Source organism: Siniperca chuatsi, linkage group LG21 (genome assembly GCF_020085105.1).
Source record: "Siniperca chuatsi isolate FFG_IHB_CAS linkage group LG21, ASM2008510v1, whole genome shotgun sequence".
Classification (NCBI taxonomy): Eukaryota; Metazoa; Chordata; class Actinopteri; order Centrarchiformes; family Sinipercidae; genus Siniperca; species Siniperca chuatsi.
Window position 1 is genome coordinate 13,660,379 of NC_058062.1, and position 19,248 is coordinate 13,679,626.

Genomic DNA, 19,248 nt, shown 5'->3' on the forward strand with positions numbered 1-19,248 from the left:
TCTCTCTCTCTCTCTCTCTCTCTCTCTCTCTCTCTCTCAAACAAATGAACACAAACCAAAGGAAGCTTCTTGGTATCGCTATTTTTCAGCATAGACTGCAAGCCACATACAAACTTCGAAGCTGGGTACACTAAATCAGCCAAGCGAAGACACAACTGGGAGAGTATCATAGTTTGGTCCATGAACTCCACCTGGATTGTGCCTGGTTTCAGTGATAATGTCGAGCGCTATGGCCGTCGTTTTTTGCACACATCTCCCAAGTAGAGACAAAATAAGTCATGATGTTTCATATGTGGTCAGTTTTATTCAAACAACATGGACAGCAGTCTAAACCAGCGATGTGACTTCCATGAGCTGTGACTGTCATCAGATAATGTGGTGATGTGCAAGGACAGATAGCAGCATCAACAACAACAATGTACTGTACTGTATTCTTTCTTTAGATTCAAATGTGAATATTTATCTAATGTCTTATAGTGTAAGGGAATGATTGAAATGTCCTTTTACAGTAAGCGTTGCAATATAGGGCTCCTGTATTTATTTAATGTTGGGGGAACAAGTTATTTTCAGTTTTTGGCTGCCGGGCCAGTGAAAATATACAAGGGGCCAGTAAAACTATGATCTAGTGGCCAAGAGGGCCAGGGGGAAATTGTTTTACATTGGACACTGTTGGTATTACAGTCATCAGGTCACCAGACACATGACTCCATATAAATGATAACATTGCTTTATATCTGCTGCATGTGTAAAAGGCTGTTTGCTAACAAGTTTGCCATGGGGTGTGGCTCAACAAAGATAGATAGATTATATAATGTGATGATAAATACAGTACTGCTCAGCTTTTTGTTTTTTGGACTGCATTAACTCCATCTTCAAGCCCAAATGGTAAATCCTTGGTTTACCTAGGCTACATACTGTGCAATTTTCTGCTGTCAGACTCACTCAGCCTGTGTCCTGTGGCTTTCTGTAGTTCTTAATTAATCCTAAATTTAAATGTGGTCAGTGGTTTGGCCACAGTTTACAGTAGCTTTGACATGTATTATACACTTAACCTTTACCACATTTTGTTGTGTTAGACTTAAAATTGCATATATTTATACATCTGGCATTACTCTACACATAGGTTAATATCTGTGGAAGAAATGTCAATTCACAACACCTTCATAACCCTACATATAACTTTTGTAACCAAAGTTCTTCTGTTATAAAATAAATACTATCATAAAATAAGTACTATCATGACGTTGAACAAGAACAGAACTATTTTGTAGTAACAAGTTACACTCCATGGTTAATGCTTATTAATACATTTTTTGTGTATGTTATGTGTTTATGTAAAAAAAAAAAAAAAAAAAAAAAAAAAAAAAAAAAATTAATATCAGCTGATATATATATTTTTAAAACTAAAATATTGATATCCGTACTGGTCGATAATCCAGTACCGGCGGGGTTATAATCTTGAGTAATTTTGGCAAGGAGTGTAAAATGTGACTCGATAATTTAACAGTAGTTTGCATGGAGTTTGGCATGACTGTCAGTACAATGATTGTACCAGGAGGGATAAAATGAACTAAAGCTATCTGTGATTCCAGTTTGAAAGTTTCACCACAAAGTTTGAGGTGATAAATCTGCCAGTTTCATTACCACATATTCATCTGTATGCAAGATGATAATGGACTGAATGTAACTATAACATTTTCATTTGCAGATGGAAGGTGATAGGTAAACACCAAAGTTGATAATGTGACGAAAGGAGAAAGGAAAATCATGGGTGAGTGGAGTCACACGTTGGTTTTTATGATATGCCCTTTTTTTAATACTTACATACTTCATGTGGTATTTTGAGCTGTGTGCAGGGAAATTTATCTTAATACCTATGTGTTAATACCTAAAATATTCCCTGGTGCACCACAAGTTCCCGCACGCATACAAACCATGCGCGTGCACGTGAGTGTGCGGAAATGCATCCTCGCAAGGGAGCATTTCTGCTCTGCAAAATGTGTATCTTGTCGTGCTGAAAAAAACCCTCAATGAATTACTCCATTAAAGATGTATGTTTTCAATAGGAATTAATTGGGACCAAGTGCCACAGACAGCCTAGGGTAGTTGGAAAGTATAGAGATACAGACTAACACTTTATATGGGATTAGTTGACAAAATGGAAAATTTAGAATATTTACAGTATGTGCTACTACCAAACATCTCTACATTTGAAAAACTACAAATATGCCTGAAGTGTGGAACAGAACTATAGTGCTTCTCTGATTCTGTTATTTCTAATCAAACATATTGCTTTTTTCTGTCTTTTCCCACTATACAGCTGACGAACTTCAGCAGTCACCCAAGAATTGGACTGAATCTCAAGTAAGCACCTGGCTAAGATCTATTGGAGTGAAGGAACTGTACATAGAAAAACTCTATGAAGAAGAAGTAGATGGACAAATACTTCTTACTCTGAATGAGGACTTTTTGAAAACAAAGATTTACATGAAATCAGGGCCTGCTCATTTGATTATTCAAAAGAGAGATGATCTCATCAACCCCAAGCAAAAGTCACAGGAGAAGAAAAAGCTCACCAGTGGAAAAAAAACTGAGTTGGAAGAGAAAAACAATCAGAAATCAGTTCAATGTCTTCCTACAACAAGTGAAGCTCTTCTGGCACAGACTACTGAGAGAGATCAAGGTGTCTCGAAGGAGAGACAAACTGCTCAGAAACAATGTGTGTTGACTTCAAAGGAAGACTGCAGACCACGGCCATTTGATAAAGAAGGGATTGATTTCATATATGTAAAGCACAGAGTCCTGCAACCTGAATCGGGTGCTTTTAATCTGACATCTCCATGCCATGAATTTAAGTCTCTTTCTACAGCTGCTGCATTGGATCGCACAAGACTTCAAGCTAAGTTTGCCAAAGAGGTCCTTAAATTTGCAACTGGCTGTATGAATATCAGGTCAAATGGCACAATACACTTTGGTGTGATGGACAGCAAGGAGGATGCAGGATACGTGCATGGTGAGATAATTGGTATCCCTGTACAAGAGAAAGACATTTATGTAGATGCTTTGGACTACATTGAAAGGAGTTTTTCCTCTGACAAGGAGCATGTACGTCAGTGTGTGCGGCCACCAAGGTTCATTGAGGTTATGGATCGAGAAAGTACAGAAAAGAGTTATGTGATAGAGGTTGACATTGTGCCTTCAATAAGTATTGTTAAGAACAAGGTGTATGCAGTTCGTCTTCCAAACTTCAAAGAGTCAACTAACAAAGTAGAATTTGAGAAAGAAACGATTCTGCTGAGGGTGGGTTCAAAAACGGAGCCAGTGAGCGATAAAGACCTAAGTAACTTTTACCAGCGAGTCAAAGATCGGGATGCTCACAGAGAAGAAGCTGAGAAAAATCAGTTCCTCAGTGCTCCAGACTTCTGCCAAGATCTTGGAAGGAAACTCACAATGCTAATGACCAGTGGGAAGAAATTCATTGAAAAGGAGAAATGGTTCATACTCGTCACAAACAAATTCACACCTGATGACCTTTGCAACATTGACTGGCTACTTAACATGAACATATTCTGTGTGTTTGACTTTGACCCAGACACAAAGATATCGGGTCTTTGCAGTAGATACCTCCAGCATCACGCTGCAAACATGCATTCTTTGCAGAGCTATAGGATATCTGGTGACACGAGCATCAAAGAATTCACAAGCCAATTGCATCTGTTTGAACAAACTAGCTGGATCTTTTGTAATGGGCGTACTGACTTCAAAGGAAATGAAACTCCATGTGATGAAATGACTTGGATCAAGACAAAAATGACTTTCTTGAGGGAATCTGTGTCTTTGATCTGTAAACAAATCTTGCCAAAAGGGACTTTCCAGGTCATTTTTCTTCTCACATCACCTGTTGAGAAACCACTCTTGCACACCTTTTATGAGTTTTTCACAGACATGGAAGGCCATGAAGACATCATCTGCATCTGTGAATCACAGGAAAACTTCAAGAGGTGGCAAAGCTTTGCAGAGGGTTCATGTGGAACAGAAACAGTGAACAATTCCAGTGTTGTTGGGATGAAAATGAGTCACATTAATGCAACTCTGCAGCAGATACAACCCACTGAAGCATGTGCCAGCAAACACTTGCCAGTCTTTGTGAAAGGGACATGTCTTCTTGAAACACACCTAGAGGAACATATGTATTCTCTGGAAATTCTGACCGTCGATCATTGTGATGAAACAAGCAAAGACTTCATCGATGAGGAGAAAGCAAACATTGAACACCAATTCTACCGTGGTGGGAGAGTGAGCTGGTTGAATTTCTGGCTTGCTGAGCACAAGTATGTTGGAGAGGTAATTGAAAGAGATGCTTATCGTGATGTTTCCAAACTTGTCCATGACGCTTTGAAATGGAATGCAGATGAAACTCCAGTGAATAGTATAAACATCTACCATCATCCAGGAAGTGGTGGAAGCACTGTGGCAAGACAAGTGCTGTGGAACAACAGGAAAGATCTAAGGTGTGCAGTTGTGAAGCCTTCATACTCAGCTGCTGTTGTTGCGCAACATGCAGTTGAACTAAGAGAATATGAAGAAAAAGAGCCACAGAGGTGTCTTCCCGTGCTGCTCCTCATTGAAGACTCAGACAAAGAATATCTAGATGATCTCAGGAATGAACTAGAGGTTGCCATTAACATCAAAAGAATCCAGTATGGAACTCTTTGTTTCATTTTGTTGAGCTGCAGACGGTCCTATGATCCAGAGACGAGATGCAAAGAGTCTCCATTACAGAATGTGTCTGTCACTCACAAACTGTCTGATCAAGAGAAGAGAAAGTTTTCTGGAAAACGAGAGGTGCTTGAGGAACGATATGAGCCTCAATTCATCCTGACATTTGTTTTGATGAGTGAAGGATTCACTGAGGATTACGTTCAACAATTTGTGGAACATTTGCTCCAAGGCATTGACCGTCAGTCTGTTGTCACTCGCCTCATTCTCTATGTAGCACTGCTGAACACTTATGTTCAAAACTCGTTCATCTCTCAGTCCCATTGTGAAGCTTTGCTTGCCTTAACTATTCACATGGAAAGGTTTCGCCATCATGCCTTTGAGAGATCACTCAGTGATCAGGCTAAACTAGTCTTCTTGCACCTTAGAGATGACAAGACGCACATTGAATCAATCAGAATCATCCACCCACTCGTTGCAAAGGAAATTCTCCAGCAACTTTTGGAAAACCAAAAGACCCAAAGCAGTTTGGCGAAGGATTTGCTCCATGAGACTGTGCTTTTCCAGAACAGATTTGGAAGGGATGACTATCTGTCATTTTTGAGAGCACTTTTCATAAGGCGATCCAGAATAAGCAAAGGGGACAAAGACGATAGTGCTTTCTCTCCTCTGATTGAGCATGTGTGTGAAAATGAGAAGAGCCCAGACAAAGCAATTGAGTTACTCAAGCAAGCATTTCAGTGTTTCCATGAAGATCCATTCTTTGCACAACAACTTTCTCGTCTTCATTATACTTATGAACGGTTTGAAGAGGCAAAACTCTGGGCAGAGACAGCAGCCAAACAGCTGCCCAACAACTCATACATACTCGACACAAAAGGGCAGGTGTACAGGAAATGGTTCCAAGCAAAATGCAAGGCTATTGACAATGACAATGTACCAAAGACAGCCCAAAATATAGCAGATGCTGTGGATACTGCACTGAAAGCCCTGGAGTGTTTTCAAGAATGTGAGAAAGCAGCTGAAGCAGATATGGAACACCTCAACAGTTCAGGGTTTTTTTCTGAAGTTGAGGTTGGATGCAGCCTACTCAAACTGATCTCTTCATTGCAAGTGTTTGCAAACAGAGCCAGTGGCCATTCAGAGTGTATGAAGTACCTGTTAACAGATTACATTCCTGAGGAAGTTGAAGATGCCTGGGAACCATTACATGGCCGTTTGAAAAAACTTCACAAGACAATGCAAGATGCCTTGGAATGGATTTCAGAAGACCTCAGTTACTTCCAGACAGACATTGGTGGAGATGAAGAAGAGACCCCTGAAACTCCCGAGGAGAAGATGAGGCATCCATTGAAATGGCTGGCAAAAAAATCTTCAGAGTATGGGAAGTTTTTCAGTGAAGCTCATTCTACTGCACTTCTAAAACATGGACAATCAAATCCAGCCAGTCTAACTCCCTTCCAAAAACGCATGATCATCTATCATCTTGGCGGGGGTAACATAACATCCACCCTCTCAAAGCTAACTGACCAGAAGAATGCAGTACCTCTGTTAGAGACCATCCTTTCTTTCTACCCCAGCAATCCAAGAAAGGCTAAATTTAGTCAAAGGGATATTGTCAATTACATAGTGGCCCACATTTCTCTGAACTGCCTGTCACCACAGAATCAAAAGATAGCTCCTCTGAAAGATCTACAGGCACTTTGTCATCAGTTCCCATCTGATAAAAGGAAATGTTTACCAAGTGCCCTGTTCTTGCTTACCTTGCTATTTTGGCCAGATGATCATGACACAGATCATGAAAAAGAAACCAAATATGAAATTGTGCAATCGGCTATTGAACACCTGGAAAAAGACTACCGGACCAAGATGAAGGACCTTCCTCAGCGTAAGAGAAGGCTTTACACCCATTTTTTTCTGGGTAGTGGGAATGGATTGGATAAATTTGTCCACAAGAGAAAGTTTGAAAACATCACAAGGGTGTTCTCAGTCTCTGAGAAACGCATGAAGTGGTTTAGGGGTCAGGCTTGGAAAAAGCCTGAGATTGCAGAGATGCTGAAAAGTGTGTCTGGATGGACTGAAGATGGAGTGGTGTACCTTGAAGGCCCTCAGAAAAAGAAGTTCAACATCCTGCCTCTTCATGTACCTTCAGTGCCTCATAGTAATGAAAACATCACGTTCTACCTGGGGTTTACCTTTAGAGGCCCTGTTGCCTACAACATCATTGTGAAAAAATAGTTTGTCTTTGAACAATGATCCTGTCACATATGGCTGTACGTCAACTTGCTGAAGCATGGGACTAGTATCCACCTCATTACCAAGAGCAAGAACAGATTATGAAAAGATTAACTAAAAACACTCAAGTCTTCTTATGATAGTTTGTCAAGTAGGCAATATCTGTAAAATACAAAACAGAAAATGTTGAGACACATGGTCTTGTATGAGTATTGTATTGTGTAAGATTGGTTTTTGCATTTTCCCCTCTTTTACTTATATACGTATGTAAGTGTACTAAAAAATACAGCTAAAGTATCTAAAAATTACTAACCAGTTTTGTGTATATATGAACATGGACTATGACATGATTCACTCTGGATTCCCAGAGTAATAACAATGTAAACTGGCTTTGCTACTCTACAGCTCAATGCTTCTCAAATAAAAACTGTAATCGTAAAATAGAAATTTAGTATCCTGTTATTTTCAGATTGTTTGTCGATCCAGTTCAGATGGACCGCAGTTCACACCTGGCATCAAAATGCATCTCAAGTGGCCATTTTTTGCTTGGATTTTGCTAAATGGCTCACATTTGGTGTTATCATTTGGAAACTGAACGCAGCCAAACAGAAAAAAAGATTCTCTCAGCTATACTACAAGAAGCGAGTGGTGGCTGTTTGGTACCTTAAATCTAGTGACCAGAATGTGATGTGTGACTTGAATGTGAGCATTCAGAACTTAATCTATCCATAGTCAGCTTCAAACAAATGCACTTGTGATCCCATGGCACAAGATGAATTTTGGTTCCTCAACGTATGAACTTCTAGTAGATCATGATAGCTTATACTCTCTCGTCTTTATTTTCCAGGATACAGTGCAGAAAGCAGTGGAATAAATGCAACTATTTTTTATGGGAACTGTATTGGTGTTTTAACAATAAATGTATTAAAATCTAAACAACAAGATTTTGTACAGTTGGAGAAGAATGTGTATACATATTGATATGCAACAGAAAAAGTGTAGAATTTAGTGGTTGTATAGATATTGAATATACTTTACACAAATTATGAAAACCTACTTGTTCTTAAGATGAAACTACAAATGAAGCCAGTTGGGCTTCAGTGCATACCTATCATACCAGTGCATCTCTGTAAACAGTATTCTTAACATGTCTTAACAAATAAACCCTTTTCTTTTTCAATTTTAGTTTAATGTTGTCATTCCTTAAAACAAACTACATCAGCCTTTCAGGTTCGACTGATAGTGATAATCTTTTTGGAAGATTTCAATTTACAGTGCAGCAACTGGCAGACTTTATAAGGCAGACTAGTTAGACCTATATACTTGAAAAATGAACACAAATGACACTTCACATCAAGTTTTTGTACTATAGATTTTAACACTGAATATTTTATAACATCAGTTAACTATTACGGTTTAGTGTGTGCACATAATATGGCAAACTCAAGAAAAGTAACTTTAAAAAGACAAAAAAAACTGAAACATTTTGTCAGCATGTTCATTTATTTGTGGAAGAACAGTCCAGAGAAAGTCTATTTCTCAATTTGTCATTTATTAAAGCATTGGAGGATCAAAAGCATCTTGTACGAGGATCTTGTCTATTCAGTAAACCACAGTCAGCAAGCTGTTAGTCTGTAGCCAACATCCTAGAAAAGTGTCCTCTCCTTTACATTACAGAGTTTTAAATGAGAATGTACAACTATCTGAAAGGTTTCTACAGAGGTGGGGAGGAGCTGTGGTTTAGACAGCTCTCCCTTCGGTGGTGCACAGGCTGGTCCCAGCCTCTTGGCACACGATTCCACCCTTTGTGTGGAGACAACGCCCTAGTGGAGGAATCCTACACTCCCTCTATAAGTTGCCAAAGTCTCTGCTTCGTTCCCCACAACTGATACTTCTCTTCTCATGGCCATTACAATACATACTGTCCTCACTACATGATGTTCTTTCTGATATCCCTGTTTCTTTGTATAAATGTAAGCCTGTTTGCAACAGCTAATCAACTTTTCCCTGCAGTCAGCAAGTCTACAGGACAACACTTTGAATTGTTAAGCCTCATGCCCTGTGTGTGTGTATGTGTGTACAAAAGTTTCAACATGGTATTAATATAATAGGCAAGCAACCTTCATTTAAATTATTAATTCTCACAATTGCAACTTTACAGTTTAAGTAAAAGTATGATTATTATTAGTTTTTTTCAGTAAAATTGTTTCAATGGTTAAGGGCATGTGCTTCATTATCTTTTTAATTTACACATGGGCACAGTCAAGAGCTTTGTCTGTTCACCTCTTCATCAGGATACCTACTAGATATGTAGGAGCTAAACCATGTAGCTTTAGAAATTATAAAATGACCTGAAAACCAGTGTAAGTTGTGCAAAATGGTGGCTGTCTGATTTTAGTTTTAGTTTAAAGAATTCTGGACTAGTTTTGTGATCAAGTTTTATAACTAAAGGTGAGTGATTACCATATTCTGTGGTCATCAGATTTACAGGTGTTCACATTAAGTGTGTTTGACTCAATAGTTTTATTTAACTAATAGCACATAATATTTTTGAGGTCGATACAACAACACAAAACATATTTGATTAAGTCTTTAAGTCTTTAGTACTTAAGTCTGAAATGGTGAAAATCTACTACATACTATGTAAGTGTGATGTGTGGTGATGTGGTGTCATTAGTCTACAAGGAAACCAAACATCACATTGAGCATATTGATTTAAATAAATTTTATAGCAATTGTTGTTCTAGTCTACATAGTTTCTCTCCTTGAATTAAACTTTAATGTTTTATGACTGAAATGACATTGCTATTGAATTTGTTCATTTACAAAAATTAGAAGAAATAAGTAGCAGCTGTAGTGGTTTTTGAGCACTTTTGTCCCAGTACGCTTGCCCTAGTTTGATCTTAGCCTGTACTTTCCTTTGTCTTTTATAGACATTTTTTTTATCACTGTAGTCATCTTGTTTCATTCAAATTCAGTTTGTTCCGCTGCCTTGCAACACAACTTGTTTTCACTGCTCTTACGTAATTTGTTAGGATGGAAATGCTAAATAATACCTCCGACACTGAACTGCTCGATAGCTAACTGTTAGCTAACAGCTAACTAATCTAGCTGCCACTGAGCCAAAAAAAAAACCGGTTCAACATCCACTAAATGAACAAAACTGTGAGTAAGAATGATTCTCCATTAGTTACATGTTCATGACGGCTTTTTGTAATAGGTAGAACTTATTCTAATATTGGATATTTTCACCACACGGAACCCAAGGCGTGTAACGTTATTGCAGAGTTCACCTTAAGTGCCCTTTGACCTAGCGGTGCATCTCTGATGAGGGTATGGGTCTGTTGGCTAACTTTACTGTAGCTGTGCTCCTCCTCGCCTCTCCTTTGACATTATATTTGTACATCAACCACTTGTCGAACCATGAGACCAGACTGATTAGATCAGTCTATGCTAAGCAACATAAAACCAAAGCACATGAAAGACTTGTTAATAATAATCCAGCAAAACCACAGAACAACTCAGTGGAGACAAGAGGAATCCACCCAGAAAGCTCCCAAGAGACTAATATTTCCAGATATGATGAATGCACCATGGCCCCAGAGAATCGGTTTGACTGTGCCAAGGACAGGCTTCTCAGCCAGAGAGAGTGTGAAGAGAGGGGATGCTGCTACGCCCCCTTGCCTGACTCTGCAGGACCACCTTGGTGCTTCTACCCCAGTTTGTACCCTGGCTATAAAATGGGTCCCTTCACGCCTACCACGCGAGGCCAGGCTGCCACCCTGACTCGTGCCACCCCCTCCTATCTCTCCAGAGATATCTCCACTCTACACCTAGAAGTCACAGAAGAGACTGCAGGCTGCTTACACCTCACTGTGAGTACCCAGTACTTTTCCTATGCAACCATTTAAAAAGACTTGATGAAGGATATGAAGGAGGGTCCACTTGACTTCCCTGTTGATTTGCATATTAAGTATAGATGACTGTAATGTAGTTTGAGTGGAAAATGTATTGCAAGAGTAAAATATGCCTTCCTCTTGCCATTGAGATCAAGAGATTAGACCCTCTACAATTCTATACAAACTCTTAATTAGGTGGTACTGGTAAAAAACTGAGCTGACATTTGTTTTCTCTCAAGTTAAAGGACCCATCATCTCAGCGATATGAAGTTAGGCTCCCAGCTGGTGTTGCTCAGAGCCGAGCTGATACCCAAGATGCGCTCTATACCACTGAATACCAGTATGACCCATTTGGCTTCATAGTGCGGCGAAAATCCAATGACAGGGTGATGTGAGTATTTCTGTTCAGTTTTAAGCTATATAGGATGCATTATATAGATGGCGTCAAAGTAATGTCTGTTTAGCCTCACCTGTGTTCATCATGATCAACAATTTACTTACCCTTACTTAGTCGGCTTGTGCCTATTCCCACTGTTATAATCCCATTTTCTACTTGCAGTGTGATCATTCTGTCATACAGTTCAGTTAATAGTTAGTATATTGTTTTCTTTAAATTCTACATTCATAATGTATATTTCTGTGCCTGTTATTACGGTTGTTTTTCTACTAATATTTATTCATTTTAGTACATGTGTATATTTTATTTTGGTATTTATATGCAGTATATTTTTACTATGTACCGTATATTCAAAATCTAATGCAGTCCAATACAACAGCTCGGCCATAAATTCTACCTTTACAAAGATAATAATGTTCAGTTTGATTGACACTGTGAGAGAGATATTTATCCAACTATATGTTTATTATTTAGTTTGTGTGAAATGATTTTCTTAATCATGACCATCATGTAGTGCATGTTTGTTTTCTGTGCCTGTCCAGTATGAATACCACCGTCGCTCCTCTGCTGTTTGCTGACCAGTACCTGCAGCTGTCCACTGCACTGGCCTCTTCCCTTGTGTCTGGCCTTGGGGAGCATTACACCTCCCTCCTCCTGGATCTTAACTGGACTTCCCTGACTCTCTGGAACAGAGACATGGCACCTCATGTGAGTCTATTGCTGTGGCTCCCAACCTGAGGGTCGGGAACCCTCAAGGGGTCACAAGAAAAAATCTGAAGGGTCAAGAGATAATTAACAAGATATAAAACATATTCCCCCTGCACAAATAGTTTTTTAACAAATCTTTCTTTAATCTTGATGAAATACTGAACAGTTTAACCTCTTCCAGTCTCAAAAACCTGAATAAAACAAATCTTAAATAAAATCTGAGAGGGGAACATTATTTGATTGAACTGCTCATAACTTGAAGACATTTAACCTTTGACAACGGGTTGCGAGCAGTCATTGCATCGCTTTAAAGGGCCACAAGCCAAAAGGTTTAGTAACTCCTGGTCTATGGAACATGTCAGTGATGTCCATTATGCAAAACATAATCATCCCCTCCTTTTAATTTATAGTACATTAAAATATCCCTAAATTTAGCTGTCCCTGCAGAACAGTCCTTATTAAGCTTTTGTCATTTCCTGCCTCTTTCCTGTTTGCGTGTTCAAGTTGTAAATGTTGACACTTGACTTTCTCTACAGACTGATGCTAACCTCTATGGCTCCCACCCATTCTACATAGTACAGGAGGAGGACGGCTTGGCACATGGAGTTTTCCTTCTCAACAGCAATGCAATCGGTACCAAGCTGTTATATAATATAATAAAACACACATGGCATCCCACTGCCATTTTGTTTGTCCTCACTTTCCATACAGAATGAATTTCTCTAGCATATGAGAATATTATAGCTAAATATCTTTCCAAATGTCTCTGTAGAGGTGATGTTGCAGCCGACCCCCGCTCTCACCTGGGTGGCTATCGGTGGAATCCTGGACCTGTACGTTTTCTTGGGTCCTGACCCTCAAAGTGTTATACGACAGTACCTCCAGGTCATTGGTATGTCTCTTCAGTTTTGACACTCAATAACACATCTCCAGGTAGCAAGAGCAACAGGCATGTATACATACCAACAAGAGAAATGTGTAGTTTTTAAGTGGAAAACCTGTAAAAGCATGTCACTGTGTGTACTGTATATTTGAAGGAGCCCTGAGGTAACCTGGACAAGAGTGTGTTTATGTGTTTCCCTGTTGTCATTTATCTATCCCCAGGCTATCCTATGATGCCTTCCTATTGGTCACTGGGCTTTCATCTGTGTCGCTGGGGTTACACAACCTCAAATACAACCCGGCATGTAGCACAACGCATGCACAATGCAAAATTTCCCATGGTAAATGAAGTACTCACAAAGCTCTATAAAATGGAAGTAATAATTAAAGCTCACAATTAAAACTTTTTCCTATATATGTGCATTTATTATATACACATGTTACCATAATCAGAGAGAGGTTTTGTGAATTTACCATTATGTGAAAATTTACTGTGACATCCTCAGATACTTTTAGTTATCATTAGCACTAGACAATGCTGACATCCAATTAGACCCCTCATTAAATCACTTTGTTTTGTGAGATAATTTTTTTCATCTCCAGGATGTGCAGTGGAATGATCTGGACTATGCAAATAAGCGCAGGGTATTCACCTTTGACCCCTGGCGATTTCGGGACCTCCCAGAGATGGTGGAGGAGTTCCATAAGAGAGGCATGAAGTACATCCTTATCCTGGTGTGGCATCTTTAAGTTTAAAATACCTCACAAATGGCTGATTTAACAATCAGTAAAAATGCATTTAATTCAAAAAGGAAAAATACATGCACCCAGTACATCAGTTGTTTAAATTGGTTATAGTATTGTGTAATTCTCTAAATGAGCATAAGTAATAATTAACAATGTTTTTTCCAGTAGATGGCAGCAAAACTTTCTTAAATTGTGACTGAGTCATGCTCTCCTGGTTTCTAAGGACCCGGGGATCAGCAGCACCAGCCCCCCTGGAACTTACTCACCCTTTGATGATGGACTGAAACGAGACGTCTTCATTAAAAATGCTACAGGACACATCCTGATAGGGGAGGTTAGACTTCTTTTTTGGGGGGGGGGTATGCTTTTCTGTCCCATTGTGAGTGTATGTCATGCACATTCCCATATTGTGTATGTAGGTTTGGCCGGGCCCAACAGCCTTCCCCGACTTCACCAACCCAGAGACCAGACGCTGGTGGGAGGACTGCATCAGAGATTTTCACTCTAAAGTTCCTGTGGATGGTCTGTGGATTGTGAGTATTTGCACACGCACAGAGCACAGGTTATTTAGCTACAGATGCAATCATTAAGACATCAGGTATGTCAGGTTTTCAGTTCTGAAACAAGCACATGGTTTTGTGGTTGTGTGTTTAGTTTGTTTGCACCTTAAAATCACATGAAGAATATCTTATCATCTGTTGTTTTTCCTCCCATGCTCCACCCAGGATATGAATGAACCAGCCAGTTTTGTGCAGGGCTCAGTGAAGGGCTGTCCTGACAGTGATCTTGAGAACCCGCCCTACACTCCCAGTAAGTGTACTGGATTAGTGTTGCACCTTACTAGCATACAAACATAATTGGTTTTACATTTTTAGTCAGTTTATATATTAAAGTACATATATGGATATTGTACAAGATACCATGTAAATGACTATAGATACATAACTTAGTTCATTGCTACATATGTTGCATTAAGCTGTAGCCTTTGTCCCTCTGACTGTCATAAAAACAGGGGTAGTTGGAGGCCAGTTGAACTCAGGAACTCTTTGTATGTCGGCTCAGCAGAAGCTGTCCACTCACTACAACCTGCACAACATGTACGGACTGACAGAAGCCTATGCCACACACAGGTTAGACCATGCAGCGATCAGATGCAGTTTGCAGAGCTAGTTTTGCGGGAGCTGGGTTATTTCACTATGAGTAGCAGAATAAAATTAAGCAATAAGTTAATTGCAGCATTTAGCAAAAATGGCCATTTTATGCAATGATTTATAGGACAGTTATAACACACCACTGTAACAAAAGGTCTAATCTTTTGACATCAGTTGACAGGGAAGTCATAAATGTTTTTACCACCTAGTCATATAGCTCAAGCTTAAACGCTTAGCTTAGCCCAAAAGTAGGTCAACGTAGGTAAGGTGTTGCATGAACAAAACATTGTGTACGTGGTGGTGTTAAGTAGTGGTACAGCTCATGTAAAGTTAAATTGCTCTTGCGTGGTTATAAGGGTATGTTTATTGGGTATTTTAATATTGTAAAAAGAATAGAAGGACAACTTTCTTGAACAGTTAAAATTTTGAAGTTTTTCTTAGGCTTTTGTTATTTGTACTGTATACTGTATTCATCCTGGGGTTGGCCGCTGTCCTCAGTGCTCTTGTGAAGGTACGAGGGAAGAGACCCTTCGTCCTCTCTCGCTCCTCCTACCCTGGCATTGGACGCTTCTCTGGAGTCTGGACAGGAGACGTCAGGAGCGACTGGGAGCAGCTTCGATACTCCATCCCTGGTGAGGCGATGTAGTTTCTGAAAGGTCATAATACTGTGTTGTTGTTATGTTTTCACAGTTATTTGAATGCATGTGATTCTTCTGTGGTTATTCAGTTTTGGGATTTTGGCTTGAGATGGTAGAAAAGGTTCAACCAAACCATCAGAAAGAGTTTATTTGTTAATCTGTTTTGAAGTGATCACAGATCAATTGATAGATTTAGACTGACCTTTTGCACCTGTCTCCCCCCAGCTGTGCTGCAGTTCAGCCTGTTCGGGGTGCCCCTTGTGGGGGCAGACATCTGTGGTTTTGGAGGCAACACCACTGAGGAGTTGTGTGTGCGATGGATGCAGCTTGGGGCCTTCTACCCATTTATGAGAAACCACAATGACAAGCCGAATGCTGTGAGACACTGTGTGTCTTTCTTAGGACGTAGGCTGTCTGCCCTGTAGTTTTTTCCACTGCGTCTAGAGCAGTCCATCTGTTTCATGTATTATGAATGGAGGTAACTCTATATCTTCTCATTGTCTGTGTGTTTCTATGTGTCCGTGTCTCTCAGCCTCAGGAGCCTTATATATTTGGCCAGAAGGCCCAGGCAGCCATGCGGAGTGCATTGAAGCTTCGGTACTCCCTTCTCCCGTTCCTCTACACACTCTTCCATCATGCACACACTTCTGCTGACACTGTGGCCAGGCCTCTCTTCATGGAGTACGTGTCCTCTCCTCGCCTCTCCATCCTCTATTGTCCTACATAAATGAAATGATTAAGACCACATGCTTCACTTTCCATAACATTATCCTTTTTTCTGCTCATTGTCTATGCATCCCCCTCTTAGGTTTCCCACTGACCCTAACAGTCAGACCATAGACCGACAGTTCCTGTGGGGAAGTTCACTTCTCATTAGCCCAGTCTTAGAGCAAGGGGCAGTAGAGCTGGCCGCTTACCTGCCCCCTGGCACTTGGTACAACCTGCACAATGTGAGTCACTCAACCCTACTCTGCTTTCTGTCTCTCAGAATATTACCACTAAGGTTCAATCCATCTTTGTTTGTTTACTATTAAAGGCCAACATGTTTGAGGCTTTTTGTGGTAACACATGACTGAAGTGTTCACCTGTTTCCCTTTGGGGTCTGCTCTCTAGGGTCAGCCTTTCTACAGTAAGGGTCAGTACCTGCTCCTGCCAGCCCCTCTGGACACCATCAATGTCCATGTGAGGGAGGGACACATTATCCCCCAACAGGTGGGTGTCTACTCTGGAGAAACTGCCGATATGCAGCTCATTTTGCTGAGCTTAGCACTGTCTGTATCATTTTTGGTTCAGTTGGAGACAAAATATGGTAGTTGAATTACTAATAAAATATTTGAGAATGGGGGAAAATCCCACCATACATGACAGGTGAAACAAGTACTTAGAATTCCTACTTACAATTTCTACTTCTAAATAAGACGGTGTAGTCCCTCATTCGTCCAGGAGTGTTCTATCATAGAAAAGGTTTCAGTCGTAGTCATCTGGACACTGTTTTCAGAATCAAGATGTTTCGGCTCCCATCCGGAAGTCATTCACAATTGAGAATGACTTCTGGATGGGAGCCGAAACGTCTTGATTCTGAAAACAGTGTCCAGATGACTACGACTGAAACCTTTTCTATGAATTTCTACTTCTATTTAGCTGAATCATGTTTGTGGCCGGTGTAAAATAAATAAGCAGTGCACAGCAGTGACTGTAACTGTTCATTTAAATATTACAGTTTACTGTCATCAGTAGTATAATAGTTCCTTTTGTTTGGCTTTGTTTGATAATCGATACAGTTCCATGGCAGAAGATTGAAATTTAGATTGATATACATTGTTGATTCATTTCTAGTGGCTTAACAATCAGTTTTTTTTGGTCGCTGTTCATTAATTGTTTTGTTCAGTGGAAGAAAATAATTTTTCACTGGACATTTGCATTTTTGTAAACACAATTGTTACCCCTTTATTTGAGCAGAAACCTTAGTTTTCAGTACTAATCCTGTGACATGGATGCGTATGATCAAATGTTGCATCAGGTTGTGTTGAACTTAACTATCATGACATCCTGACTGATGTCTTAAAAGCTGAAAACTAGCTGAAACACTTTGGAGACAAGAGTGCGTTTTGTATCGTTTCATCGTGTTTTCTTCGATCTGCCTTTTCTTGTGAAGGAACCTGCTTTGACAACTACAGCGTCACGCAGAAACCCTTTCTTTCTGACGGTGGCACTGTCAGCAGGCGGCTGGGCCTGGGGCCACTTGTTCTGGGATGACGGAGACAGTCTTGACACCTTCAAAATGGAAAATTATTGTTACATTGCCTTCATCGCTGGACAGGTAGGGAAGAGACGGGTGATATTTGCATCGGGAAAGCTGATGAGGCAATGTTTTGCATTTTTCCACACTACTACTTGATTCAGAAGTCTCTTTACTGAATGATACAATTATGTTTAAATGCTTAAAAACCTGGACATTACTGGTCTCTTGTCCTGATATATTTAGACAAAGGAAAAATATAAATGGTCCCTAAATGTCTCAACTTCTACTTCAGTCTCAGGTGGTGAGTGATCCTCTCAGGCTGAATGGGGCCCTGGATGGTCTGGTGCTGGGAGGGCTACAGGTGTTCGGGGTGCCCTCACCCCCTCTATACGTATTAGCCAATGGGGACAAAGTCAGGGATTTCACATACCGCAGCGACACCAAGGTGATTTCTGTTTGACTCAGCACTACTTCTTTTGGTGTATGATAATGATGGGATTCTGCAGATAATTGTCTATATGTTTCCTCCTGTATATTTATTTATTTGCCATGTTTGTCCTCCCTTTTTTACTGTCTTTCTCTTCCCACAGGTTTTGACAGTGACCAGCCTGGCCTTGACCATGTCAGAGGTGTTTACAGTCCAATGGGCTCTCTGATGCACTGAGCTTTGTTATCCAAGAAGCCTTTGCATTTTTCACTGCTGCTAAAAACGCCAGCTGATTTCCTTGAGCCATCCCAACAATCCCACAGCTCGAGATGCACCTCATGCTTGCTCTGCCTCTTTGTCCAAATTGAAAAGTAGTACTTTGTAAGCAACAGGTTTTTAAAAATGTGATAATATCAAACAAAGGAAGCCATCATCTTGATGTATCAGGTTTTCTTGCTAGATATTTTTTGCTGCTAACTGCTACACTGAATCAAGACTACTGTTTATAAATATTTGTATTTTTTAAGTCATGTTTATATATCTTTGTTACTGAAGTGCATTTTAAATAAAAATGAGATTTAAAAAAAGATACCTTTGTGTGCAGCACCGCATTTGAGCGCTCATCAGAAGGTTTCATTTGCTTATTGTTTACTATGATTCTCCTAAGATGTTGTATATACTGTTTCACGCTGTCTTCATTTATTTTGATCTGAAATTAGATCTATTATTCCAACTTATGACATTACTTTTTATCAACATAATAGTTTGACAACATTAAAGTGTTATGAGGCAACAAACTTATAGCCAGGTTCCATGCCTTGTTAATAAGATACTGCTGCTGTATTATCTTCAGTTTCATCATACGGTTTTTAGTGGATGAGTGTGAATAAGCCACCCCCAAACTATAGAATTTGCCTGTACCACCATCATTGTACAGTATATATTGAATGATTTATTGTATCGCTAAATTTCCAACTAATGTAAAATACTGAGTAAAAACACAGGATTTTTAAAAACTCAATTTATAGGTTGTAGTAAATTGCGTGTTATTAATGTAGTGAGGAGATAAATTATTTATTGCCTAAACTAAAACAGGTTTTAAACGGACAGGTTAAAGCCTCCAGCAGCTGTGTGACGAGATGCTCTGACTCCAGCTCTGGTGGAGATGATGGACCAACTGCATTCAAGCGTTTGCCAGTGACC

At 39.8% G+C, this 19,248-nt stretch overlaps 2 protein-coding genes across 5 annotated transcripts in view; both read left to right on the forward strand.

Annotated features, from left to right (window-relative positions):
- Positions 1 to 8,134, forward strand: part of samd9l (sterile alpha motif domain containing 9 like) — a 12,112-nt gene extending 3,978 nt beyond the window's left edge. For all 3 annotated transcript variants that reach the window (XM_044180926.1, XM_044180928.1, XM_044180927.1), the window contains 2 exons: positions 1,709 to 1,771; positions 2,321 to 8,134. In XM_044180926.1, coding sequence (XP_044036861.1) covers positions 1,768 to 1,771; positions 2,321 to 6,957 — 4,641 coding nt within the window. In that variant the 5' untranslated portion in view covers positions 1,709 to 1,767 and the 3' untranslated portion in view covers positions 6,958 to 8,134. The remainder of the gene's footprint in view (positions 1 to 1,708; positions 1,772 to 2,320) is intronic.
- A 1,582-nt stretch (positions 8,135 to 9,716) lies between these two features.
- Positions 9,717 to 18,634, forward strand: gaa (alpha glucosidase). 2 transcript variants are annotated; one of them, XM_044180936.1, is made up of 19 exons: positions 9,717 to 10,829; positions 11,093 to 11,244; positions 11,793 to 11,958; positions 12,495 to 12,591; positions 12,731 to 12,850; positions 13,063 to 13,181; positions 13,444 to 13,575; positions 13,811 to 13,921; positions 14,007 to 14,120; positions 14,313 to 14,397; positions 14,600 to 14,717; positions 15,237 to 15,370; positions 15,602 to 15,753; positions 15,909 to 16,057; positions 16,185 to 16,326; positions 16,490 to 16,588; positions 17,532 to 17,696; positions 17,911 to 18,063; positions 18,209 to 18,634. In XM_044180936.1, the coding sequence occupies exons 1-19, from the start codon at positions 10,290 to 10,292 to the stop codon at positions 18,272 to 18,274; spliced, it is 2,814 nt and encodes a 937-aa protein (XP_044036871.1). In that variant the 5' UTR covers positions 9,717 to 10,289; the 3' UTR covers positions 18,275 to 18,634. The 2 variants fall into 2 exon arrangements, with proteins under 2 accessions (XP_044036871.1, XP_044036873.1); XM_044180938.1 differs by having other exon boundaries at positions 9,723 to 10,829; positions 11,099 to 11,244.
- Positions 18,635 to 19,248: the final 614 nt, after the last annotated feature.

Coding starts and splice junctions, on each gene's coding strand:
- gaa (XM_044180936.1), top strand. CDS start 10,290: ATGGGTCTGTTGGCTAACTTTACTGTAGCTGTGCTCCTCCTCGCCTCT. Junction 13,182..13,443: donor ACAATGCAAAATTTCCCATG/GTAAATGAAGTA, acceptor TTTCATCTCCAG/GATGTGCAGTGGAATGATCT. Junction 14,398..14,599: donor GAACCCGCCCTACACTCCCA/GTAAGTGTACTG, acceptor TCATAAAAACAG/GGGTAGTTGGAGGCCAGTTG.